The sequence below is a fragment of the Lissotriton helveticus genome, chromosome 1_2 (genome assembly GCF_964261635.1).
Source record: "Lissotriton helveticus chromosome 1_2, aLisHel1.1, whole genome shotgun sequence".
In the NCBI taxonomy this organism is placed as follows: domain Eukaryota; kingdom Metazoa; phylum Chordata; class Amphibia; order Caudata; family Salamandridae; genus Lissotriton; species Lissotriton helveticus.
In genome coordinates, this window is record NC_136058.1 from 440327201 (window position 1) to 440354584 (window position 27384).

A 27384-nucleotide genomic window follows, 5' to 3' on the forward strand; every position below is an offset into this window, starting at 1 on the left:
GTGTTTGAAACATTTTATTGAATAATAAAACCTAATAAACCTAATAAACATAAGCTGATTATTAAAGCAAAACTAAACATCAGTTGCCCTACACATAAGAGACAAAGGTAGTACATAAAAATCAACATACTGTAACACAGCAAAGTTATGTAGAGCACAATTCCTAATTTCGGGCAATCTTTAAAGTTCAACAATAGAAACGTTCACAAGGAACAGGAAAGGAAAGAAAGAAGGTAGGATACAGTGATTTCATTAATGTAATGCTTCCACAAAAGCTTAAATGGACTAGGTCCTGCATACCTCAAAAATAAATTTATCGCCTACACCCCTTCACGCTCCCTCAGGTCAAGCAACCAATCCCTACTGGTTGTGCCCCGCGCAAGGAAGGCCAGACACGGAGGTAGAGCCCTTTCCGTGGCCGGTCCATCGCTATGGAATAAACTCCCTCTAGACCTCAGACAGTGTTCGGAACATCTTATGTTCAGGAAGAAACTTAAAACCTTCCTGTTTCAAAATTAGCTCCATCCGGTCCCATCTCTAACTGTGTCTGTTATGTTTCTTGGGCGCAGAGATACTCCCTAGGGAGTCGATTCAAGCGCGATATAAACCCGCAAATAAATAAATAAATAAATACATATAGAAAACCAAATTCTAATTATTTTCCTTAAGCAATAAAGTCCGCACATTAAAATACTAAGAAATATATTGAACAATGAACATTTTATGCGTAATTAGAATTCAATTTGAATATTTTAACCTCCTCAGCATTATTTGACTCCTGATTACAACCTGAATGCTTTCTGGAAAGGAACCGCCTCATGGGGTTCAAAATCACATCTTTTGCAACAATAGGATTAAAATGATAAACTTGAATTTAAATTCAATTTACTGATTTAGGCCTTTTTGGAGATCAACAATTTTAAATATATACAAAATCCACACGCTTTTGCTAAATTGTCACCTAAACTTGAATTCAATCCACCTTTTGATTAAACACTTCCCATTCCAGCAAGCATCACAGAACCACTTGATGTTATCTTCCTAATTAGTGATAATGTTTCGGATGGCATCAATAATAAATATGTTTAGAATGTTACCTCCGAAAGCAAAAACATGCCATTTCTGAATCATGGTGCACAATAAAATGTAGGAACAGAAAGGCATCTTTAGGTGTACCATTCATTAAGGTTTGACCAGGCTTGAAACTAGAATTACTGAACTTTTGGATTTAAATGTCATATTTTAAAAGAGTTCAAACAGACCCAGCACGAGCTCAGCGAAAAATAGAAAATAACTGAATTGTACTTAGAGAAAATGTGCTGATAAGTAATCTATTGATGTAAAATACAGTGGTCAGGCAATGCTTGTGGATCTAATCTATTCAGATTTTAACTCCATAGTTTGTTCAATAAGTTGACTGAGCATAATACTTGAAGGTCCATCTCTCAGATCAGTTCTATTACAGTTTTAGTTGCGATAACACTAATAGAGATCATTGATAAATAGATTTTAAAAGCCATGGGTGGGATTGACCCTTGCTCTAAATCTAGATTATTGTCAGCAATAGAAACCAGTACAAACAGATCAAATCTGAAAGGATTTAATATGTTTATTATAGTGGTTTGGAGTAAACTCAGAAGACACTATGATTACATCCTATTTTATGTCCAGAGACTGCTTTAGCTGCTTTCCTGTTTAAGTGACGACATTTGCAAATATATTTAACAAAACATTAAAGCTGGATGTCAGAAATTCTGTCTTTAAGTATTGTATAAGAGTTATGTGTGATGGTTTTTATTTGATCTGAAGCAACACTAACACTAAATAGGTGCGTGCACTGGTTATCATTCAACTAACATTATTAGCAAACTTAATTTGGAGGGAATTGAGAAAAAATGGCCTCATGTACCAAGGGTTTTATTGTTTAAAAAATCCACTGGTTCGGTAATTCACAAAGTTTGCAAATGCTAAACCCCTTTTTTAAATGTACTAAGCCCATTTAACAATTCAGAATTTGGAAGGGGAATGTTAATAGTTTCCCTTCTGAATATTTAATACATCCTTAAGGTATGTATGAAGCTTTGAAACCATACGTGGGCTGAAAACAGTAACAGGAGTTAGTAACCCAAGAGGACATTTGTAAATCTGAAAGTAAAATGATGTGCATTAAAAAATGTCTTTATTTAAAAACAATCACAGACACAGTATTGTGCTTACTCTACATGCAACTACTTTTTTACCAAATGGATTATTAGTGCATGAACTTCAGTATTTCCTATATTGCTAATATTTGTGTAATGTTGTGTAAATATTTGTTTCTGTTATTTCCCATTTCAATATTGTCATGAAATGTACCCATTCTTTTTGTCAAACATATTGAAATATCTTTATCACAATTTTTGGGGCATTCTAAAAAGTGTTTTCACTCTCTAACTTGAAGCTTCCTAAGAAAAATACTGACGCGCTGTTCCTGGTGTCTCCTAGATCATTTAGGTTTCTCACTAAACAAGCACAATATTGATTTGAGAGAGGTGGTTATTGTAGTCATACGCACTGGGGTTAGTTTAGAAAAGATAAATATAGAACTTCCTTTATCTTTAGAAATAATAATTGCATACGTTTATGTTCAATAATTTCAGATAACTTACAGATAAAGATATCAGATAAAGATCCCCTAATTTCTTATATCTTGTGGTATCAAACATCTGCTAGAATTAACAGACTTATTTTCTAGAAAAATCCAGGTTTGAGAAGGTATTAAATGTGATTATCAACTTTCTGTTATTTTAACACATTTTCTTAGTGCACAGAGTATTTTCCCTACATAGATCACAACATTTCATGCAATGGTATGTGCTTGAACGTACAATGAAGGGGTGAAAATGTATTTCTACCACAATCAAGAAACCCTTGGGTCTCTGAGGATTACTGTTTCAAATGAAGACCTAGCTAAGATGAAATATCCCTTTAAAAGGACGATTTCCCTCACCCACCATAGTTGGCATGCTTCCTTATTGGGAATTTCCATGCACCGTGATACAACCCCCTCACCGAGAGGGAGGAGTTCAGGCATGTTTTGTCGTAAAGAAAGGTATACTAAATACCACAATAATGAGCTCAGGGTAGTGTGGGCAGCAGAGTGAAAGTTAAAACTTGCTAAAGGGTATGTGGTTTCCATTATTTGTACACCCCTGGGCCAGGATTAAAAACAGGGCACTGTGGGAGATATGCACTGTTAGAGTCAATAAGAGGTCAACGTGTTTCAGCCTATTAACCCTCCAAAGAGGTGTTTGCGGCATTCTTCAGGACTTAATCAAAAGTTCTGCTGCTCAATGTACTCATTCACTAACAAGCATTGGCATAGCCAATAGGTCTCGCCTTTGGGACCTTATAAGTGTTTAGCCATGCAGATCCAATTAACAATGTGAAATAATTTCTATTAAAAACAGACTATAAACTAAGCTAGACGTGACTTTATAACTGGTTAATCGAACATTTCTAGAGGATTAGTATATATAAACAGCTCTTTTTTTCTATGGTGTCATAAAATTGATGCTCTAAATTTTGGTAAGAGTACACAATGTCAAAAAATTCAATACTGCTTTTATATCAATTTACTTTTAAAAGCTTGAAGTGAAAGACAATTCTAAGTGGCATTTGCTTATGAGTAGGCGCTAATGACTATTTCCGGATGAGAATGTAATTAGCATTTTTTGTATAAGATGTGTTAAAAGTATGGGTAGGGAAAATGGCTATTTTGGCCAAAGGCTCCCCTTTCTTTATGCATGCTAGTTTTAATTTGTAAACACAATCACAATTTTGTATGTGGTACACTGTAATGTTAGATGAATCTGTTTTACCCTTCTGATAAGCAAGGGATGCCGATGAACTGTTTTTTTGTCCCTGGTTTTAAATGGATTCAGGTTGGAAGAGACTCAGAAAATGGTTGTTTCCCGCATGCTGCTTTCATGCGACTTAAATCCCTTAAGTGGAAGAGGCGGCTGCATGCCTGCATATATGGCCAGATCACTACTTGGCTGTTTCGGTTCTCCAGTGGGGCTAGAATAGAAGCTGTTAAGGGCAGGGGCTTAGCTTCCCATTGGTGCAGCAGGTGCAGTGGCACCAGGTCCCAGATGCCTTAAAGGCCCACTGAACCCTGATAACTGCTGTTTGTCACAGTTCAAACAGAGGCCTGAGGGGCCCACAGAACAATGATTATTGCTGTTTTCCACAGTCCAAATAAATGGCAGAGGTCACATTACCTTTCTTGCCTTGGGGCCCAGGGCACACTGGCTAGGCCACTGGTTAAGGGTGCAGTGGGGAAGAGGTGGCGAGACAGGTGGATTATCTAAACAGCTCGACGATGACTTCATGCTGGGTATTAAAGTATTCATTACAATTAAAGACTTAAGCAGGAATAGATGTCATAATATAGGAAGACCTATGTACAAATGCAGCTCGATTAGCGGCTGCCTTTAACTTCTCACTTATCCCCTCTCCTAATTTACAGTTTTATATTAGATGCAGACATAAATCGTGACCTATGAATATGTTTATCTATCTTTAGGTTCAAATGACCTATCTTTTCCATATGCAAGTATCAGACAGGTCGGAAACGCCTAATGGCTTTGAACTTGATGAAGCCACATTAATCACTGGTCTTGAAATGCAAATGGCAGCATTAGGCACGCAGAGGTGTATTCTACGTAATTTCATTATGTTCAGGGTACGGGAGAGTTTTTAGGACATAAAGCACGTTGATAAAAACATTTCTACCACCATAGAAATTCAATCTTCCTTGTCCTACCCTAATATGTAATGTAATGTGATGTAGTGTAATTATGCATTTATATCGCGCAGCTGTTGCTCCAAGGAGCACATAGGCGCCACTGATGACCAGAAGATCTATCACATGGTCAGGCTGCTTATACTAGTTTTTCCCACTGTCATACTAGTGTTCTAGCCCGGGAGTCCTGTAAGTTGAAAATCCAGGTTTTCAGTGCCTTCCGGAAGTCGGTTTCCCTCTCTAAAGCCCGAAGCTGAGGGGGAAGAGTGTTCCAGACTTTGGATCCCAGGACTGGCAGTGATTTGCCCCCTCTCGTGCTAAGTCTAAAGGCCGGGACCGACAACAGGTTGGCATTTGAGGACAGCAAGGTACGCATCGGCTGGTACCTAGCGAACTTTCACTGTAGATATTTCGGCCCATGGGAGTGGATGGCTCTGAAAGTGATAATCAGGATTTTAAAAAGGACCCGTTTGATGATCGGTAGCCAGTGCAAGGTTTTTAATACAACTGACGCTGATGATTTTCTCGGCCATTTCAACACCAGCCTATCCGCTGCGTGTTGCACCATCTGGAGTTTGTGAGTAACAGCTTTGTTAGTGCCTGCATATAGGCTGTTACCACATTCTTTGTATCCCCGAATTAAATAGGCACACAAAATAGTACCGAAATTTAAGGCCCAGTTCAGAATAACATGGAAGGTGCACTGTCCCAGACTACAAAACGGTGCAGTTTTCAGTGGGTGCTATCATCCCACACAGGGGGAGTACACCAGATTATGCTGGAAAATACATGTGGTGCCCCAACGTACGTGCAGTTGTAAACCACCAGTCTGCTTACATAGTAAAGCGTCTGGCAGCTATTAGATGAGGTGGCACGTTTCCCCTGCAGGTGGTTGGGGTCTGTCACCATCCTGTCAGGTGGGGGGTATACAATCAGTGCGCCTCCTGACTGCTTGTTTGCCTTTTCGCCCGTGTCAATAATACAGTGCAGTCCTTGGTGGAGTAGTCAATTTGTATTCATGAAAGACACTTGTGTTTCTCGGATATATAATCCCCAGATGATGCCTGAACTGTTCCCCAATGGGCTATTTGTACATGATATTGAATTGTATGGTCTTATGAGCACTGTTAATAATAAAAAAAAAGATTTAGTGGAGTGTTTATTGCCCTCTATGTCACTCTACTTCTAAGCACCTAATACAGCTTGTACAGTGCTTACTGTCATCTGTTCACCTACATTATGCTTAATATAAATAGTGCACAATTTAGGCGTTTGTGTCTGCCTACAACGTGGACCTGATACAAATGGCAGTACCTACAAGGTGGATGGTACAATTCAACAAGAGTCTAAGATACTCCAGCACAGTTGACTTTGCATCAACATTACGGGGCATCAGTCTTGATGGCAAGCCAACTTAAAACATATCAGTATTGTATACATTATTATCAGAGACTATACTTGCCTCTTGGATACAACTTTACAACGGAATTGTATTAATTTGTGTACAGTTGTGTGTATACAATAAAACAACCTCCCCACCATAATTGATCTGTCTATTCATCTTTTTGGGATCTGGAGTAGCATGCTACTCGCCAAAAAGCACTTCAACACTTCATCAGGGGTAGCAAGCGCTATATAAATACAAAACCTTCCCTCTTTTATCCCCCCACTATCTTTTTTAACCCAACTAACAGACCAACATGTCCAGCTCTCAAATACATTTTATATTTCCCAATACTAATTCACCACTAATCATTTTTGGACCCTGGAGTAGCGTGCTACTTGCCGAAAAAACGCTTCAAAATTCGTCAGGGGTAGTAAGCGTTATATAAATCTAAATACATTACAATTACTGTTTACATCGGGCTTCACTAACATGAGGATAAAAGCAGGGTGGGGCTTAGAATTTATCTGCCCAGAACGAAGCATACTACAGAAAGTGTGTGAACAGTCTATATGTTGTGCGCCTGGCATAGAAAAACACAGCATACAATATTTATCGAAGAGTCTATTGGCTCAGTCAAGGCTTCTATTTTTAATACAATTCATGTTTGGAAGCACAAGGTTACGAAAAAAGCTTTCTAAATATACAAAAGAAAATTGGATGCGTTTGAAAAACGTTCCGGCCCACACGCATCTCCCATATACCAGGAAGGATACACTGTGAATGCAATATCTTCTGTGGAAATGTGCGCCTTTACAGGAGTTACATTTGAATTATCAAAAACATGCCTCCTCCCAAAAAGAAAATGTTACTGGGCAAACTGGAAAGTAAATGTAAAGGAATAAATTGGCACTGTATCAATACTGAAGGCATTTTGGACAAACCGGGGTTTAATATTTCAGAAGGCAACAATTTGATGAACCAGGCTACCAAGGCACAGGAATGTGGTGGGAGCCTCCAGCTCTGGGTCGGATTCCTGGAATGATGCACACGCCGCAGGGAACAGATACAAGGGGCACGCATCATTCTTGTAAACTACCTTGACCTATATGGTGCAAAAATCTAGGCTCTTTCATTATTTGGTATTAAAACGCATAGATATAGAAGACAGACCCCACGCTCTGGACCTCAAAAGAATGGATTCTTAGGCATTCTGAAATTTTTTGTGCAAGGAGGGATTTAAAATGAACTATGTCGCCTGCAAAAGGTCAGAGGGCATGGCAACCAAGAAGGAGCTCGTGAATTTGAGTCTCCACAGAGCTGCCATGGGATCTCTGACTGGTCAGTTCATCTCTCCAAGCTATCACAGAATACATTTCTCCTTGGTTAATGCTTAGAAACTGGCAGACCAGGTCCATTTTTCAGGGGTTATTCGTACTCCAATCTTCATCAGCTTCCAGGCACAGGGTGATTTAAAAAAACGCTTTATTAAAAGTACAAAGATCGGTCAGCAGGTTTTACAGCTTTTTGTTAAACATTGAAAAGGTCCCAAAGCAAGAGAGGGAAAGGCAGAAAAGTGGAAGGTGATAAAGAGAGACAGCAAGGATAAATAAGCACACGCGCAAGAGTGTGTTCAGTGTTTAAAGCCCTTACTAAAAGCCTCGCAGAGCAACGCATGCGGCCTAGCTCAGGCGAGACCTAAAAATGGTGTATGAACCAATATAAGTATAAAGAAGGGTTTTAATATACAAAACCATCCAGTGATCATATTAATCTTCATAGAGTGGTTAATTCACTGGTGGTACCAAAAAGAATACATATATAGGAAATATAAGAATGGTTTGAAAAAATCGAGGTCAAACATTTGAACAACTGTGCTAGCGTTACATTTCAAAGCTATTCAGTCCAGGACATACAAACCCGTCCAAACGGGACACAACCATATACTGTATAGTCAATGTCTGTTATTCTTAGTATAGGTGAAAAATTAAATAATTTATAGACAACAAGATTCACTACAATAATAATATACTGTTAAAAAGGTTAATCCGCCTACGTCGGAAAATGTGCCTCAACTCACCGTGGCATGCGGCTCTGGGTGACTCTCCGCCCTAATAAAGAATTATAGGAAGGTGAGCATGGTAAGAAAATAAGTCTTCTGGAAGGCTGTAACAGTTCTAGGCATTTCAGAACAAGTGTAAAGAAAAAGTGTGCCCATGTAGATTAAAAACTGTCCATATACTCATAGGTGGTGTCTGCAATAGTGACTGAGGTATTTTCGTATGGCTGTAAAGTCCCTAATACATTCTCCGAGCATGTATTCAGATGTCACTAAGGTTTATCGAGACAAGCGGGCAGCGTAATGGTGGTTAACACTACGGGGAGACACGCCAAGACCGTGGAGGCAGTCGTGTGTCTGCCTTGAAGTTTGTGTATCAATGTTTTTGATGGCTCTTGCCTCATAACAGGCTTGTGTTGCGGCAGCACAGGGTGAACAAAGGCAGAACCTAGTGCAGTAACTTCCAAAGGAAACATGTGGTGTTGTGGGGGAAAAAAAGACACTTAGAGCTAGTTGGCCTAACACAAACAAATGCAGTGGAGTAAATGGGCTTAAAATAGTTGACCTCTGCATTGGGGCAGTGTGCTTTGTTTTCAAGACACAAGCCTTGCCACAAGTGCACTGAGAACTTTCCTACGACATGAGAGAGTGTGCTTTGACACTTCCATATCTTTAACATATCTTTAACATGAATACAGCATTCTTTACGTTTTCATAACAATAAAAAAATGAAAAGACGCGCTCAATGCACAAAAGATTCAAGTTAAACAAAAAGGTAGGTTCAGGGACCCATTTCTGTATACAGGGAACTCAGTGAAGAAAAAATTACAGATATAACAAACGTAGGGTCAGAGACCCATAACTGTATACGGTGAGCCAGCAATCCGTTATACCACAGCAGATGGAGGACGGTGTCCAGAGTAATCGCTGTTGCTCGAATAGAGGATCCGGAGCTAGCTAAAGCCGAATTTGGTGTGTGGCTACTGACTCAGGTTGTATAATCGCATTACTCTGATGCAGTCATGTGACCACGAGTACTTGGGAAATGTAGTCCCATGCCGGCAGCATGAATGTGAATGAACGCGCACTAAATGCTGAAGGCTTTCTTGCCTCTGTCACACACAGCCACTTTTTCACGTGGAATAGAATCACTAAAGACGGGCCTCCATCGAAGTTAAATGCAAATACCACGATGTACTGGCATGTGTTTTTAAAGGGTCAGCGCTGTATACCCAAGGGCGAAAGAACCATTAGGAAAATCAGCACACCCGAAAACCAGATTGCCCATAGTAGAAATGAGTGATGGGTGTGTAAACCATGTCCCTTGTACTACGCATGTATCCTGTTGCAAGCGGTCAGTCCCATATGTCTAAGGATATAGAGAGGTCAGTGCACCTGAATCAGAGTGCCCAATCTTGTATGAATAAGTGTAGGATGTTTGGACCATGTCCAATGGACAGTCTGTTACAGGAATCTGGTGGAGGTAATCTTCTTCTGAGCTTATGAGAGGATAATAAAAAAAATATATATATGAAAATATAGAGAAGAACAGGCAGTGTCCCTTTCACATATTCAAAGGCACCTCCCCACTACTGAAAGAGACCTAGCACGACCTTCGAGTGATGATGCCATTTGTGATCCATCATGCACTGGCGGCTGAGTTTGTCCGTCCTTGCGTTCGGTGAACCTGTTAAGTGTTGAACTACCAGAGATATGCCCTGATGTTCCAGCCATGTCCAAAGGCGAAGAGCCTCTTGACATACGGTCCACGACCCCACCCTGCCCTGTTTGTTGCAGTACCACATGGCGGTGGTGTTGTCCGTGAACACCTGCAACACTCTTCCTTTGAAAGAAAGAAGGAATGCCTTCAATGCAAGACGAATCGCCCGGAGCTCCAGAGGGTTGATGTGGTGCCTGGACTCCGCCAGAGACCAAAGGCCTTTGATCTCTGCCATTCCCATATGGCTGCCCCAACCCAGGAGTGACGCATCCGTCACTACTGTGAACTCAGGTTGGAGAAGGGAGAGGGATCTCCGCATAGGCTTAATCTTATCATGAAAAAATAGATATCAGTCATATGTTAAGAAACAAGGGTGATTAGAAACCTTTTGGGTGGAGTAAAATTTAAGACATTATTATTGTGATTTGTTGGGCAATTAGTTGATTTTTGCAAGCACTAACACTTCTCTGTGTAAAGTAAAGACCTGGAGAGTTTTGCAACTTTCAGATACTCAAATTGTGGATTCTGTTGCAATTAAAAATATTTCCAGGACGGAAATTTCTTTCGAGGTTGCATGCGGCAAGCCTAAGTTATCCTGCAAGAGTTTCTTGATGAATTCTATTGAAACTACAATATGTGCTCTCTCATGTAAAGTCAGGTTGTTAGAAGCTTTTCTGCAACTCAAGATATGCCTTACTTTAAATCTGGTGTGGATGCATTTCTCATGTTTAGTGAGATCTGCTTTCTGAGTATAACGTTTCTGGCTTTCCCCTCCAGTATATGGCTTTAGTCCAGTGCGAATTCTCTCGTGAAATGACATTGTATTCAAGATTAAACCTTATCTGACATTCAGAACACACATAAGGCTTTTTCCCCCGTGTGAGTTCGCTCATTTCAAGTGAGAAATAATTTGTAACAAAAACATTGCTTGCATTTCGATTACTCATAAGGTTTTTCCCCAGATTGGGATCTCTCATGAAGCAGAACACTGTCTTTCAGATTCAACTTTTTATGGCATAAGGATTTTCTCTAGTGTGGAGTTTCTCATGGTGAGATAGCGTTTTTCTCGGCAGCTTTTCTGGCATTCAGAGCACTCATAAGGTTTTACATCAGTATGGAGTCGCTTATAGTTAGTGAGGCTGTTCATATAGAGTGAGATTGAGTTTAAAATTGATGCTTTTCTGGCATTCGGAGAACTGAATTATTTTGATGGTGTTTTCTTATGGCGCTTGTAACCATCTCTACCTCTGAATCTTGTCTGACATTTAGAGCACTGATAAGGCTATTCACTAGTGTGGATTCTCACATGTTCAGTGAGATGAGATTTTTGGCTGAAACATTTTTGGCATTCGGAGCACTGATAAGGTTTTTCCCCAGTGTGGACACTTATATGCCTATTGAGACTGTTTGTTTGACGGAAACATTTGTGGCATTCAGAGCACTGATAAGGTTTTTCCCCAGTGTGGGTTCTTATATGCTGATTGAGACTGTTTTTTTGACTGAAACATTTGTGGCATTCAGAGCACTGATAAGGTTTTTCCCCAGTGTGGGTTCTTATATGCTGAGTGAGACTGCTTTTGTCACTGAAACATCTCTGGCATTCAGAGCACTGATAAGGTTTTTCCCCAGTGTGGAATCTCACATGTGCAGTTAGAAGTGATTTAAGTTTGAAATCTTTTGGGCATTCAGAGCACTGATAAGGTTTTTCCCCAGTGTGGAATCTCACATGTGCAGTTAGAAGTGATTTAAGTTTGAAATCTTTTGGGCATTCAGAGCACTGATAAGGTTTTTCCCTAGTGTGGGTTTTTATATGCAGCGTGAGATTTCTTTTTTCACTGAAACATTTCTGACATTCAGAGCACTGATAAGGTTTTTCCCCAGTGTGGATTCTCACATGTGCAGTTAGAAGTGATTTAAGTTTGAAATCTTTTAGGCATTCAGAGCACTGATAAGGTTTTTCCCTAGTGTGGGTTTTTATATGCAGCGTGAGATGTCTTTTTTCACTGAAACATGTCTGGCATTCAGAGCACTGATAAGGTTTTTCCTCAGTGTGGGTTATTATATGCAGCGTGAGATGTCTTTTTTCACTGAAACATTTCTGGCATTCAGAGCACTGATAAGGTTTTTCCCCAGTGTGGGTTCTTGTATGCCGAGTGAGACAGCTTTTTTGACTGAAAGATTTGTGGCATTCAGTGCACTGATAACGGTTTTCCCCAGTGTGGATTCTTATGTGCCGATTGAGACTACTTTTTATACTGAAACATTTCTGGCATTCAGAGCACTGATAAGGTTGTTCCACAGAATGGGTTATTGCATGTCGAGAAAGACTTTGTTTGTTACAAAACCTTTCCTGACATTCAGAGCACTGATAAGGTTTTTCCCCAGTGTGGAATCTCAAATGTGCAGTTAGAAGTGATTTACGGTTGAAATGTTTTGGGCATTCAGAGCACTGATAAGGGTTTTCCCCAGTGTGGGTTCTTCTATGCTGAGTGAGACTGTTTTTGTACATGAAACATTTCTGGCATTCAGAGCACTGGTAAGGTTTTTTGCCAGAGTGGGTTATTAGATGACGAGAAAGACTCTGTTTGTTACAAAACCTTTCCTGGCATTCAGAGCACTGATAAGGGTTTTCCCCAGAGTGGATTCTCATATGTTCAGTGAAATAAGATTTTTGGTTGAAACTTTTTTGGCATTCAGCACACTGGTAAGGTTTTTCCACAGAGTGAGAGTGGTTTCCCCCAGTTTGCATTCTGTTAAATTCTGTGAGATAAGATTTATGGCTGTATCTTTTTTGGCACAGGTAACTTTTTTCCCCAACTTCGGTTATTTTGCCTCGATTTTAGAGTCGGGCTTGTTTAGATAATGTTCAGCACTTATCTCTAAATTGAATTGAGCAAAAAATGTCAGGAAGCAGCCCTGTAACACCTGTTGAAATTTTTCTAGCAGATAATAGTCTTTAGGTAATAGCCTCTCCGGCAGCAACTTCATTTGTGACTGAATTTTTTCTCAAATCTATTTGTATAGGTTCTTAGCAATGCAATAATAAGGTGTTAGTCTGATATTTAATGATTAAACTGAGAAGTACCTTTTTGCACTGATGTAATGGCAGTAACTGAGGGCGTTTGAACGTGCAGAGTACTATTGTGGATCATTAGTCGCAGAACATCAGTTCCTTCTACCCTTTCTATGTTTGGTGTAAGGTTAAGGTTTGTAGTTCTGAAGACGAGGATTTATTTACAATAGCTATAGCGCAATGGTGATCCTTTAATCCATTTTTATATTTAACAGTTTTACATATCACTCCTGCACAACAGATAATGTTGAGGCGATTTACATAGAATTACAGAACAGTACACAATAAAAATGAAACAATCTGAGATGGTCATGAACACAATAAAGTGGTGAATATTTAAGGTTTTCGCAAGAGTGAGCAGAGTGGGTCGAGGTGTTATATCCCGAGGCAGATAGTCGCAAACTTGAGTAACTGGTTAAAAACGGTTGTTGAACAAAGGTGATTTTCAAATCTTTTGGTTGTTAACGTGTCAGCTTCGGAGTCTTCTTTCAGCGTCTTTTCTTTGATGGTATCCAGAAGAAACCTTTAGTTGTAACTTTCTTTTATACAGTGTGTGCTTCCTCTCTAGAATTACATGATGCTTTAGATGAACGTTCTTCTGTCATGCTTAGGTAATTTGTCTTTCTGATAATATTTTAGATGAGGATGCTGAAGTGGTCTTCCTACATTATTTCTGAGGCTGTGTGCACAGATATGGCTTTGCTCTGGGTTAATGAAATGCAAAATTAGAGACTTCACTTACAGGTATAGTACTTTCCTCGCCACACTTAGATTTTTGGAAATTGTTTAAACGTATAATGCTGGATGTCCTTCAGTTTTTCAAAATAATCCTTCTTATGGAACTGACATTCAGTTGCTTAGTGCTAAATCTTGCTTTCTTCGTCCGTAATTTCAATCACCTATAGTATTAAAATTAAATAGTTAATACATGTACATTTCCAAAAATATAACTTAAGAGCCAAATCAATGCAGAATTTTGAAAATGTTGAGCTGTTTTTCAGACAGAGCAGAGTGTAGAATGGTAGCATGAGAGTACTTGGATGTAGGAGGGAGGATTTGTAGAATTTTCAACATTTTATTAAGCTCACAAAGGATACATGTACCCTATGGAGTTGCAACATAGAATCCCAAAGGCAGATATTAAAGTCATATGGACCGGCACCAAACAGATATTTAAAAAATATATACTATTAATTCATTTGTAATGCAGATTTCTGGGAAGGGAATGACTCCTCCACGGACAACAGGCTTTTTCCCCCTGCCCTGAGTTACCACCTACTTGTATCTGGTTTCCGGACTTTTGAGTTCTGGCCTCTGCCGCACGCAAATCTATTGTGTGCTGCAAGGACTATGCCTAGACCTATCCCTCAACTATGGTCCAGAGTATGAATCAAGGGCAATGAAATTAAGGCGTACTTTCATGTGTTCATTTTATTCCACCTGATTATCAGTTGTTAGGTTTTTCTGCACCTGGATTTACTGGGTGCAGAAAACGAGGCCACAATCTTTTTCCAGACAGAAAAATTAGACTCAAAAGTCGCATAAGACTCTGGGTGCAGCAGAAGCAGCTAAGACTTATGCTGTTTTTTTTAATAACTGGGGGAAACACACAATTCTTCCCTCTGTTGGTGTTCACAGTCGTTGTCGGCCTGTGATTCGGCGTTGAGTGCAGAGCATATCGGTTAGAGCCGAGGGGCCGAGCCGAGGAGGAGTTGATGAGCAAGCGGGGCGGAGCTTGAGACGCCTGCCCGTTTGTTTTGTGACAGGTTTCCGCTCCCGAAGGCGCTTTAAGTTCTATGGATCTGCTGTGGGGGCAGGAACAGCCGCTGCCGGCACGCGGAGCTAAGGCGCTGCTGGTGCTGCTCGTGTGGTGGCTGCTGCAGGGCACCGAGGATCACAGAGGGGCACAGAGGAGTCTTGGCCTGCTGCCTGATTTTTTTCAAAAATGTGTTTAATCGGGGGGGCGTGGCTGGCCGAGCAGCGACATGGTCGCTTTCTAAGCGAGCTCCGCCGGCTGCGCTATTAATCCTGTTCATAATCCTGCCTGGGATGCGAAGTTCACGCATCTATCCTGACACGGAGGTTGCGGAGAGCGAGGGGCGGCTGAGGTGAAGATTTGCCGTTCCGGGTGCGAACCAACATTAAGTTATTGGCCTTGAAAGATCTGCAGGTGCGGAGCCTGCCTGAGACGGAGCCCTGCTTGGGGGACGCGTCACACTACGGCCCGGTGCCTGGTAGGCCCATTTGTGCAGACCGGAGATAAACACTCGGGACCCTGACATCGTGTAGGTGAGCGAGCCACTCCGCCTGATGTGTGCTGGGCGCGTGCATAAACGGACGACCATATCTCTGTGGGGGGTGTGAAGCTGTGGCCGTGGTGTGTGCTGTTTGCCTGACCTTCGCGAGGCCTGGAGAACCGTCATCTTGAAAGCGGAGGGAAGATCTGATTACTTTGACCGGCGGGTTCCGGACATCCGCGCTCAGGATGACCAGAAAGTGGTCATGCGGGGAGGATTTGTAGCACTGCCTCTACAGAGATTGAGCTGACCTTATACCAACGTGGCCGTATCATTGGGCTAAACAGAGACACCGCCATTTCGCGCGCTTTCCGATGTGAGTGCTTGGGAACCTGACCCGAGTGGCGGAGGGAGTGCTGTGCGATAATTGTGCTGGTGAGAACCGCGGAATAATCCTTCGATCAGTTGACGCAGGCAGGAGAGACGGTAGGTGGTCTGCGCCGCCTTCAACTGCCGAAAGTATTGCTTTCGCCGCATCTAGGGGTTGCGGTGAACACCCTTTTGGATATGGATCATTTGCTCATCGTTGGTGCCGGGCCTGCGCGATGCATTGCACCTGACGCTTGGCCAGCTGATCTCGCCTGGCGAGTATTGACCTCCTGGGGGGTCGGCGATTTATAGTGAGCTGCTGGCAGAATTTCCCATACCTGGCCCATTACAAAGGCTCTGGGGAAGTGAACATTGGTCCTGCACATTGGAGGACTGGGTTTGATAGCGCCCACAGTCTCGGCCACACGTTTGCCTGCATCACCCCCTACATACTTACTACTTCCTGGCCGGGTCCCTATTATATTAATAACGATGGGCAAGGGCGACCCGAAACAACCTAAGATCACATTTGAGCAGAAACGTCAAGCTAGACAAAATGACAAGGTTCGCGACAATACAGAGCTTAATGCGCCTGATACTGAACAAGACATTGATATTAAGGCACTAATGCTGGAGGTGCGATCCAGTCTTAGAAGTATTGACACTAAACTCGACAACATGACGTCTCAGCTTGAATCGGTTAAAACGCAGGTCGGAACACACGAAACACGCCTGGACTGTCTCGAAAACAGACGCACGGAATGCTGCGAATTCCAGCAGGAGTTCAAACAGCATATCACTAATATGGAGAAAGAGGTTGAACTTTTGCGCGCCAAGGCTGATGACTTAGAGGCGCGTTCCCGTAGATGCAACGTGCGCATAACTGGTATTCCGGAGTCCACCGCCATTGACAGGATGGAGTCCTTTGTCACGGTCCTATTGCACGAACTATTCGATCCACACTTGTCTCAGGTCTTCACAGTGGAGCGTGCCTATAGGGCGCTGGGTCAGAAACCACCTGTGGGCGCACCGCCAAGACTGATCCTTGCCAAGCTACTTAATTATCAGGACAGGGATCTGATACTGCGTCTTGCAAGGGAGAAGGGTGAAATAACGCATAGGGGCAATGCCATCTCGTTTTACCCAGATTTCATCCCACTGGTGCAGGCGTCCAGAAAGGAATTCCTCCCAGCTAAGAAGCTCTTAATGCAGGCCGACATAAAGTACTCCCTTTTGTACCCAGCTAAACTGCGAGTGGTGCATGATGGTACTACTCATTACTTTACGGACGCTAAGTCTGCTTTGAAATTCGCAAAACATGTTTGCAGTACCAGGCCAAAGAGGAAACATGCACAGCTGGGGGATGAAGTTGGTCGCCTAAGTGACAATGATTGATTCTACTAGTCTCGTTTTCAAACCCTCTGTACTTAAATAGAGAGCTCTTACTTCCGTTACAGGATTATGTTGGTTCGCTGTACGAGTATCATACTATGGAACATTGTTGGTTTGCAGTTGTTGCTCTTTTGTGCCCTTGAGATTGCTGGGCTCTTGTGCTGATCTCCACGGAGCGCCCTGCGCGTTGGCTGCCACATAAATTTGTTGTTATCAAGATTGGTGGCTAGCAACCTAGGCTGAAATGCACAGCCACCCTGTGCAAACAGGGGTGTATGCTCAGGATACCACGCCCTCCAGGGGTGATTCCCAATGTTTGTAACTTTTCATTGTGTTTGCGCTATGCGTAATTTAGGGGGGGCTATGACACAAACTGATTGGGGGGTTGCTGTGGGTGGAGGGGGGACGGGGCTGTTGGGTTGTTTGGCAAGTGCTGAGTATTATTCTCGATTGTGCGGTGTGATCATTAGTCTTGGACATGCGACTAGACAATTACTGTATAGTGGTAATGCTATTTACAACAAGGGGTGGTGATGGACAGAGTCTCTGAATTAAGCAGAGTACTCTCACCCAGTCAAGAGATCAGGGCTAGATCCAACACCGTTTTTTAGCTCATTGCACCATCCCAGTTTCAGAACCTGGCTGTATGCAAATTAGTCTGTCCCTGGCCCAGTGCATCATGGGAACAGGGCAGACCAGACTACAACAGCCAATTCTTACACTGGGAAGGAAACAAGCTTCCGGGGACCGGTTTCTGCCATTTCAGGCGTCTTCGGCCCGGCTTGCTTGAATCCTGATGGTGCAATGAGCAAGGGACTCACATCTGAGTATACCCTTCCACGCTTAGGGTGGACAAAATTATTTACAACAAGGGGTGGTGATGGACAGAGTCTCTGAATTAAGCAGAGTACTCTCACCCAGTCAAGAGATCAGGGCTAGATCCAACACCGTTTTTTAGCTCATTGCACCATCCCAGTTTCAGAACCTGGCTGTATGCAAATTAGTCTGTCCCTGGCCCAGTGCATCATGGGAACAGGGCAGACCAGACTACAACAGCCAATTCTTACACTGGGAAGGAAACAAGCTTCCGGGGACCGGTTTCTGCCATTTCAGGCGTCTTCGGCCCGGCTTGCTTGAATCCTGATGGTGCAATGAGCAAGGGACTCACATCTGAGTATACCCTTCCACGCTTAGGGTGGACAAAATTATTTACAACAAGGGGTGGTGATGGACAGAGTCTCTGAATTAAGCAGAGTACTCTCACCCAGTCAAGAGATCAGGGCTAGATCCAACACCGTTTTTTAGCTCATTGCACCATCCCAGTTTCAGAACCTGGCTGTATGCAAATTAGTCTGTCCCTGGCCCAGTGCATCATGGGAACAGGGCAGACCAGACTACAACAGCCAATTCTTACACTGGGAAGGAAACAAGCTTCCGGGGACCGGTTTCTGCCATTTCAGGCGTCTTCGGCCCGGCTTGCTTGAATCCTGATGGTGCAATGAGCAAGGGACTCACATCTGAGTATACCCTTCCACGCTTAGGGTGGACAAAATTATTTACAACAAGGGGTGGTGATGGACAGAGTCTCTGAATTAAGCAGAGTACTCTCACCCAGTCAAGAGATCAGGGCTAGATCCAACACCGTTTTTTAGCTCATTGCACCATCCCAGTTTCAGAACCTGGCTGTATGCAAATTAGTCTGTCCCTGGCCCAGTGCATCATGGGAACAGGGCAGACCAGACTACAACAGCCAATTCTTACACTGGGAAGGAAACAAGCTTCCGGGGACCGGTTTCTGCCATTTCAGGCGTCTTCGGCCCGGCTTGCTTGAATCCTGATGGTGCAATGAGCAAGGGACTCACATCTGAGTATACCCTTCCACGCTTAGGGTGGACAAAATTATTTACAACAAGGGGTGGTGATGGACAGAGTCTCTGAATTAAGCAGAGTACTCTCACCCAGTCAAGAGATCAGGGCTAGATCCAACACCGTTTTTTAGCTCATTGCACCATCCCAGTTTCAGAACCTGGCTGTATGCAAATTAGTCTGTCCCTGGCCCAGTGCATCATGGGAACAGGGCAGACCAGACTACAACAGCCAATTCTTACACTGGGAAGGAAACAAGCTTCCGGGGACCGGTTTCTGCCATTTCAGGCGTCTTCGGCCCGGCTTGCTTGAATCCTGATGGTGCAATGAGCAAGGGACTCACATCTGAGTATACCCTTCCACGCTTAGGGTGGACAAAATTATTTACAACAAGGGGTGGTGATGGACAGAGTCTCTGAATTAAGCAGAGTACTCTCACCCAGTCAAGAGATCAGGGCTAGATCCAACACCGTTTTTTAGCTCATTGCACCATCCCAGTTTCAGAACCTGGCTGTATGCAAATTAGTCTGTCCCTGGCCCAGTGCATCATGGGAACAGGGCAGACCAGACTACAACAGCCAATTCTTACACTGGGAAGGAAACAAGCTTCCGGGGACCGGTTTCTGCCATTTCAGGCGTCTTCGGCCCGGCTTGCTTGAATCCTGATGGTGCAATGAGCAAGGGACTCACATCTGAGTATACCCTTCCACGCTTAGGGTGGACAAAATTATTTACAACAAGGGGTGGTGATGGACAGAGTCTCTGAATTAAGCAGAGTACTCTCACCCAGTCAAGAGATCAGGGCTAGATCCAACACCGTTTTTTAGCTCATTGCACCATCCCAGTTTCAGAACCTGGCTGTATGCAAATTAGTCTGTCCCTGGCCCAGTGCATCATGGGAACAGGGCAGACCAGACTACAACAGCCAATTCTTACACTGGGAAGGAAACAAGCTTCCGGGGACCGGTTTCTGCCATTTCAGGCGTCTTCGGCCCGGCTTGCTTGAATCCTGATGGTGCAATGAGCAAGGGACTCACATCTGAGTATACCCTTCCACGCTTAGGGTGGACAAAATTATTTACAACAAGGGGTGGTGATGGACAGAGTCTCTGAATTAAGCAGAGTACTCTCACCCAGTCAAGAGATCAGGGCTAGATCCAACACCGTTTTTTAGCTCATTGCACCATCCCAGTTTCAGAACCTGGCTGTATGCAAATTAGTCTGTCCCTGGCCCAGTGCATCATGGGAACAGGGCAGACCAGACTACAACAGTCAATTCTTACACTGGGAAGGAAACAAGCTTCCGGGGACCGGTTTCTGCCATTTCAGGCGTCTTCGGCCCGGCTTGCTTGAATCCTGATGGTGCAATGAGCAAGGGACTCACATCTGAGTATACCCTTCCACGCTTAGGGTGGACAAAATTATTTACAACAAGGGGTGGTGATGGACAGAGTCTCTGAATTAAGCAGAGTACTCTCACCCAGTCAAGAGATCAGGGCTAGATCCAACACCGTTTTTTAGCTCATTGCACCATCCCAGTTTCAGAACCTGGCTGTATGCAAATTAGTCTGTCCCTGGCCCAGTGCATCATGGGAACAGGGCAGACCAGACTACAACAGCCAATTCTTACACTGGGAAGGAAACAAGCTTCCGGGGACCGGTTTCTGCCATTTCAGGCGTCTTCGGCCCGGCTTGCTTGAATCCTGATGGTGCAATGAGCAAGGGACTCACATCTGAGTATACCCTTCCACGCTTAGGGTGGACAAAATTATTTACAACAAGGGGTGGTGATGGACAGAGTCTCTGAATTAAGCAGAGTACTCTCACCCAGTCAAGAGATCAGGGCTAGATCCAACACCGTTTTTTAGCTCATTGCACCATCCCAGTTTCAGAACCTGGCTGTATGCAAATTAGTCTGTCCCTGGCCCAGTGCATCATGGGAACAGGGCAGACCAGACTACAACAGCCAATTCTTACACTGGGAAGGAAACAAGCTTCCGGGGACCGGTTTCTGCCATTTCAGGCGTCTTCGGCCCGGCTTGCTTGAATCCTGATGGTGCAATGAGCAAGGGACTCACATCTGAGTATACCCTTCCACGCTTAGGGTGGACAAAATTATTTACAACAAGGGGTGGTGATGGACAGAGTCTCTGAATTAAGCAGAGTACTCTCACCCAGTCAAGAGATCAGGGCTAGATCCAACACCGTTTTTTAGCTCATTGCACCATCCCAGTTTCAGAACCTGGCTGTATGCAAATTAGTCTGTCCCTGGCCCAGTGCATCATGGGAACAGGGCAGACCAGACTACAAGGGCCGAAGAGGCTGAAATGCCAGAAACCGGTCCCCGGTAGCTTGTCTCCTTTCTGGTGAAGAATTGGCTTGGTAGTTTGGTCTGCCCTGTTCCCATGATGCACTGGGCCAGGGACAGACTAATTTGCATATAGCCAGGTTCTGAGCTGGGATGGGGCAGTGAGATAAATAACGGTGATGGATCAAGCCCTGATCTTTGGACTGGGTAAGAGTGGTCTGCTTAATTCAGACACTCTGTTCATCACCACCCCCTTTTCTGAATCGTATAGTGGTAATGCAGCATCAACATTGCAATGGAATTAACAGGGGTGTTAACTTGGAACATCCGCGGACTTAGTGATGGCAAAAAAGGGAGATTGATGCATGGATATCTTATAAGACACAAAATAGACATTTGCTTTTTGCAAGAAACACACATTATCTCCACTCCATCCCCCAGACTAAAACACTCCAGATGGGGTTCGATATATTCTGCCATCTACTCTAATTATGCCCGTGGGGTGGCTATCCTTATACGTAGAGGACTAGACTGGAAGGAACATACTGTGCACTGTGACCCTGAGGGCAGATTTGTTGTGATCTACGGCACCCTACTGGGAAAGCCATTGGTGTTGGTAGCGATGTATGGTCCGAATGTTGATGACCCAGAATTCTTCAGATCTGTATGGGCGCAAATTGCATTGATGGATTGCTCAACAGTCGTTTGGGGTGGAGACTTTAATGTTGTACTGAACGATGATCTGGATCGCAAGGGAGCATCTAGACCGCTGCACCAACATGCCAGGCAGGCATTGTTAGACATTCTCCAAGAAGGTTCATTGCTTAACATATGGAGGTCTAGACACCCGAATGTGCGGGAGGGCACCTGTATTTCGAGTCACCATGCTGCCTGGTCAAGGCTAGATTACTGGCTGGTGTCGCCCGATGTGGCTGCATGGACAGTGTGGGTGTGTAATCAGGCTAGATCGCTATCTGATCATGCTCCATGCCTACTGGAAATCAGAATACCAGATGCTCCCACTCGGGCCTTCACCTGGCGCTTACCACCACACGCATTGTTAGACACAGCATTTACTGAAGAAATAAGAGCAGACATAGTCCAATACTTTGAAACGAACACGGGCTCAGTATCAACGGAGTCTGTGCTGTGGGATGCATTCAAAGTGATAATCAGGGGGCAGTGTATTGCACGTAGGGCAGGGGTGCTGCGAGCCATTAGAAATACACTAAGCAAGATTGAAGGGGAACTGAGGGCGATGGAATCCCGTTTCTGCGATAATCCCACGCCTGAGTTAGCGGTTCAAATGAAGGCTAAACTCCTAGACTTTAACGAGGAGGCACAACGGGAGGTAAAGTTCCTGGGCAAACAAGCAGAAGCCCGTAGGTACGGGGAAGGTGATAGACCTAGCAGGAACCTGGCTTGCCTCATCTCCACCAGACCACAATCCACATACATACACTCCATTAGGGACCCAGATGGGGAGATGGTGGTAGGTCAGGAAGCAGTTCTTCACACTTTCGCTGAGTTCTACTCTAACCTATATAAAACCAGACAGAATGAGACTCCAGAATCCCTCGATACATATTTAGACACGATAGCCTTGGTATGGTTTAACAACGCACACCGTCAATACATGGACGTCCCAATCACAGCGCAAGATATAGCCAAGGTGATTAAGAGTATGCCGTTAAATAAGGCCCCCAGCCCTGATGGTATCACAACACCTTTTTATAAGACTTATGCAGAGGAACTGGCGCCGCGGCTGCACGCAGTGTTCGCTGAGGCCCTTGAAACTGGAATTTTGCCTAAGTCCATGCGCAAAGTCCTAATAATAACGCTTTTAAAACCAGATAAAGACAGCCAGTCGTTAGATTCTTATAGGCCTCTTTCCCTCATCAACGTGGATGTGAAAATCTACGCGAAAATAATTGCTGACAGACTGCAGCCGTTGCTACAGATGGTGGCCCTGCCAGACCAATCAGGCTTCATACCGGGGCACGCAACCTTCCATAACTTAAGAACTATATTCTCTGTGTTGCACTACCTTCATCCAACTGTACGAGCAACAGTCGTGTTTTTAGACGCTACAAAAGCCTTCGACTCGCTAGAATGGCCTTATTTATTCAGAATCCTCAGCAGGATGGGATTCAGCCCACTATTCATTAATTTAATACAACTGTTGTACACTTCCCCTACAGCTAGGGTACAAGTGAACGGTTTACTATCCGAGCCCTTTGACATCTCACGTGGTACGAGACAGGGCTGCCCCCTGTCTCCGTTGCTTTTCGCCATTGCCATGGAGCCTCTTGCTGCAAGAATCAGACAACACCACACGGCGAGAGGCATAGGTTTTAGTTCCCGTAGTCTATTGATATCTCTGTACGCAGATGATGTCACTCTGTACGTCTCAAACCCCACTGTAAACCTTAATCCTCTACTTCGCGAATTTGTAAAATTTGAAGGTCTGGCAGGTGTATCAATCAATTGGTCTAAATCTGTTGCATTCCCGCTTACAGACACTATCCCTGAAGTGAAGTCCGACTACCCCCTACACTGGGAAGCGGATTCTGTTAAATATTTAGGCATTTGGATTAGCCGTAACATACAGGACATATGGGCCCTTAACTTTGGTAAAGCGGTGCACTGGCTGGAAACCAAAGTGGCTATTTGGAACACACTCCCTCTGTCCTTGGTCGGGAGGATCGCATTGGCAAAAATGGTGGTATTGCCGAAGTTCCTCTACCTCTTTGTGAATATCCCAATCCCATTACCAAAACACTTTCACACCTGTCTGCGATCTTCCTTATTATCACTGGTGTGGGCTGGAGGTCAGGCCAGAGTATCGTGGGCACTCCTGACACTACCACTCCGACAGGGGGGATTGGGCGCTCCTGGCATGCAGCTTTACGCATTGTGTACGCAGGCCCAATTTGTTAATTTTTGGGTATATCCTACGCCGTACCAGCCTCATGTTACAGTGGAATCAGACTCTGTGGCCCCGCTACCATTGAATGTAGCCTTATATAGCAAAACACCACGACCCTCCCTGGACATAGATACAGCCAATATGCTTAGGTGGGTGTGGCGAAAACTCCAGAAGAGAGCTCGGCTTCCGCTCCTGTATGCACCGGCTATCCCGTTGAGATGCAACCCTATGTTGCCCTGCTTGGCTGTCAGTGGAGAGGATGTCTCTATACGTGGCGCACCATTGCGTACCTTTGCTGATTTATACCCGAATGGCACGTTTCAGGACCCCCAACCGGGTGGCGACGACGAGCCCCTGACTTTCAATGATACCTACCATAAGCTGAAACTGTCCTGTAGGGCGCTCTGGGGCAGTTTCCTGAAGAACATCCACAATTGCAAGCGCTCCAAAGTGTGCTCGCTAGGGCATCCCCCAAAAAACTGGTCTCTAGATTGTACAACAGTATGCAGGAGCAGTCCCCTATTATGGTACCAACATCCATGCAGGCATGGAATGCGGAACTGGAGGAGCCTTTAACAGATGATCAGTGGTCCTTTTGCTGTAAACAACTCACTGAACTATCACCTAACTATAGGCTCCGGCAAATTCATTTCAAGTTTTTACACAGATTTTACCGCACACCCGTGTCTATGCATCGTATGGGACTGAAAGATGACACTAGCTTTTGGAAATGCGGCACCGAACAGGCTTCTTTCTTACATGTCACCTGGAGCTGCCCTGTGCTTGCTGATTATTGGTCCGCCATTTTTCTGCTATTAATCAGATCCTTCTAAGAGCAGATGACCTCTTGGCCTGTTGGGATATGTAATTGATACTGCACCTAATAATCGTAAACTTCATGCCTTACTCCTTCTTTACGCTAGAAGACAGGTGGCGGTACACTGGGGTCGTAGGGCATTGCCTACATTCGATGCATGGTTAGCAGACGTAACTTATGGCCACACGCAACTAGATAATTATTGGGAGCTCATGCCCTCCGCTTCCCGACCAAGGGACATTTGGGAACCGTTCCTACACTGGACAAGTCCTAGAGTAAACACCCCCAGCTCTGAGCAATCTCCCTCTGAGGTGAGGGACGATGTTCCTAGATGAGTAGATGTAATATCTGGGACTTTGGCTACGTAGGGAGGCCCTGTCTGATGTTTGTCGTATAGGAATTTGTAACTGAAATCTCTCAGTGGTGATTATGTTTCCGAACACAATGTGCACTTCTGCGTGTGAGTGTCTCTATATATGCCTGGACGAGTAATTGTGTGTCCTCTCGCTCGCTGTATTGAACTGTGCCACATGTCCGGATATAATGGCAATGTTGACGGCAAAGACTGGATATGTAATGATTACGCGCGCTGATCTGCTTCCATTTTACTTACAGCACTGAGTTTTGTTTGTATTGGTTTCGTTTAATGGTTGAAAGGGGGGGATAACCGGGGGGTTAAAACTAGAAAATGGTCATATCCTATGAACCCTTCATTGCAGTGTAAAATCCTGATTTTGCATGATCTTCTATAGTTCTCATTGCTTATGCCACTGTAATGTAATGACTGTGCAACTTTGAATAAACAAATAAAAAAAATAAAAAAAGTGTTTAATCATTTTTTTCCCCACAGTCCACAGGCAAAAATGACATCATCACTTGGTCCCACGCAGGGGATCAGAAAGCCTCAAAAGAATTATAACAGGTGGACAAAGTGCATTGATCAATATAAACCAGCTCCTCCTCTTATTAGATAAGCCATATGCAAGATACAGCTTCTAAGTGCCCCGGAGCTGAGACAGGGAGATAAAAAAGAAGATCATGCAAGTTTGCTAAGCCAGCAGATAGGTCTAAAGAAAACTTAACGGCCTTCTGTAACGGTAATTTCTCCAGGTTGCTCCACCGAGGTGTTCTATGTGAAATAGCCAAAAAGCGTGGATAAACTCATCCTAACATGGGATAAGTAATTATGAATCTAACAAGGAACAAAGAAAAAAGAAAAAAACATTCCCCCCACCCCACCCGTGGTGGCGGCGTATTAATACTAACGAGAGGTTGGTCGACACAGGAATTGTGATCAAAACTGGAAGAGATGGAGGGCACTGATGGTGGAGGGACACACCACAGACGGAAGGCCCCGGGAGAGGAAGGAGACAAGGGGGCCCCATTTAAATTCAAAATTCTTACAATTATCCCTGAAAATATCAGCCAGGCTAAGCAGTCTCCAAAGACGAGAGTGCCATAGGGAAATAGCTGGAGCCTCCCTTCTCTTCTAGGCGGCTGCCAGGGTGACCTTAGCTGCCCCACACGCACCACTTTTAAAGTATGGGACTCAATTTCGGGCAACGACAGGTGGACATCTTTTCCATCCCCATTCACTCCAATCCATTTCAATCCAGCTTTCGCCCCGGCCCAACATGAGGGCCCTTTGATGCCTGGAGAAGGGGAGGCTGCTTAGCTCTAATTCATTTCTTCCACAATTTTGATCCCTTTACTTTTGATCAATGTCAAAGGGACTTTGAATTGAAGAACACGGAAAGATATCAGTATATCCAATTGATACCCTGGGCCCTCACATCTCAGATTCGGGAGGCTGCTACTCGACCTCTCACAAAATTTGAGGCCTTTCTCACCAAGACTGCTAACATGAAAGGGGTGATCTCATTTATCTATAGCTTCCTCCTTAAAACAGTGCTTTCCCCACGCCCCCGGTACATGTCTATGTGGGAGGACTTAATTCACCGTTTTATTTCCGATGAGGAATGGACGCATCTATGGTCCGACATCGCACGCTTCAATCATTCCTCAGAACTCAGGGAACTGCCGCCTGATTTTACGTATACACCAAGCATTGAGCAGAGCAGAGCTGAGCCGAGGAGTGGAGAGAAGTGCCTACATCTGCCGTCTGTAGAGGGACTGGCTCTGGATCCCGCTCTTGCTCTTGAACGATTGCCAGCATTCTCCCTTGTACTCTGGACAGCGATGAATAGCAACGAACAAGCAGTGAACAGTGAGTGTTGAGTGACAAGTGGCAAGAGGTGTGTGGCGTGTGGTGGGTAGCTAAGGTTGATCGGTCCGTAAGTCGCTGAGCCATTGGAGTCTGTAATAAGTCTGTAAAACAAAATCTGAGAAATTATGCAAAGGGGAAAGTGACAATAGACTTTGACCCTGTTGAAGAACCCCTCGACCCCTGAATTACTCTGCATGCCTAGACTACATCCCTACCC

The 27384-nt window shown here is 44.1% G+C and overlaps 1 protein-coding gene across 1 annotated transcript in view; it reads right to left on the reverse strand.

Moving 5' to 3' along the window:
• Window positions 1–7638: 7638 nt before the first annotated feature.
• LOC144807674 (uncharacterized) overlaps window positions 7639–27384 on the reverse strand; it is a 39488-nt gene continuing 19742 nt past the window's right edge. The window contains exon 2 of the mRNA XM_078673310.1: window positions 7639–13921. Coding sequence (XP_078529436.1) covers window positions 11232–12698 — 1467 coding nt within the window. The 5' untranslated portion in view covers window positions 12699–13921 and the 3' untranslated portion in view covers window positions 7639–11231. The remainder of the gene's footprint in view (window positions 13922–27384) is intronic.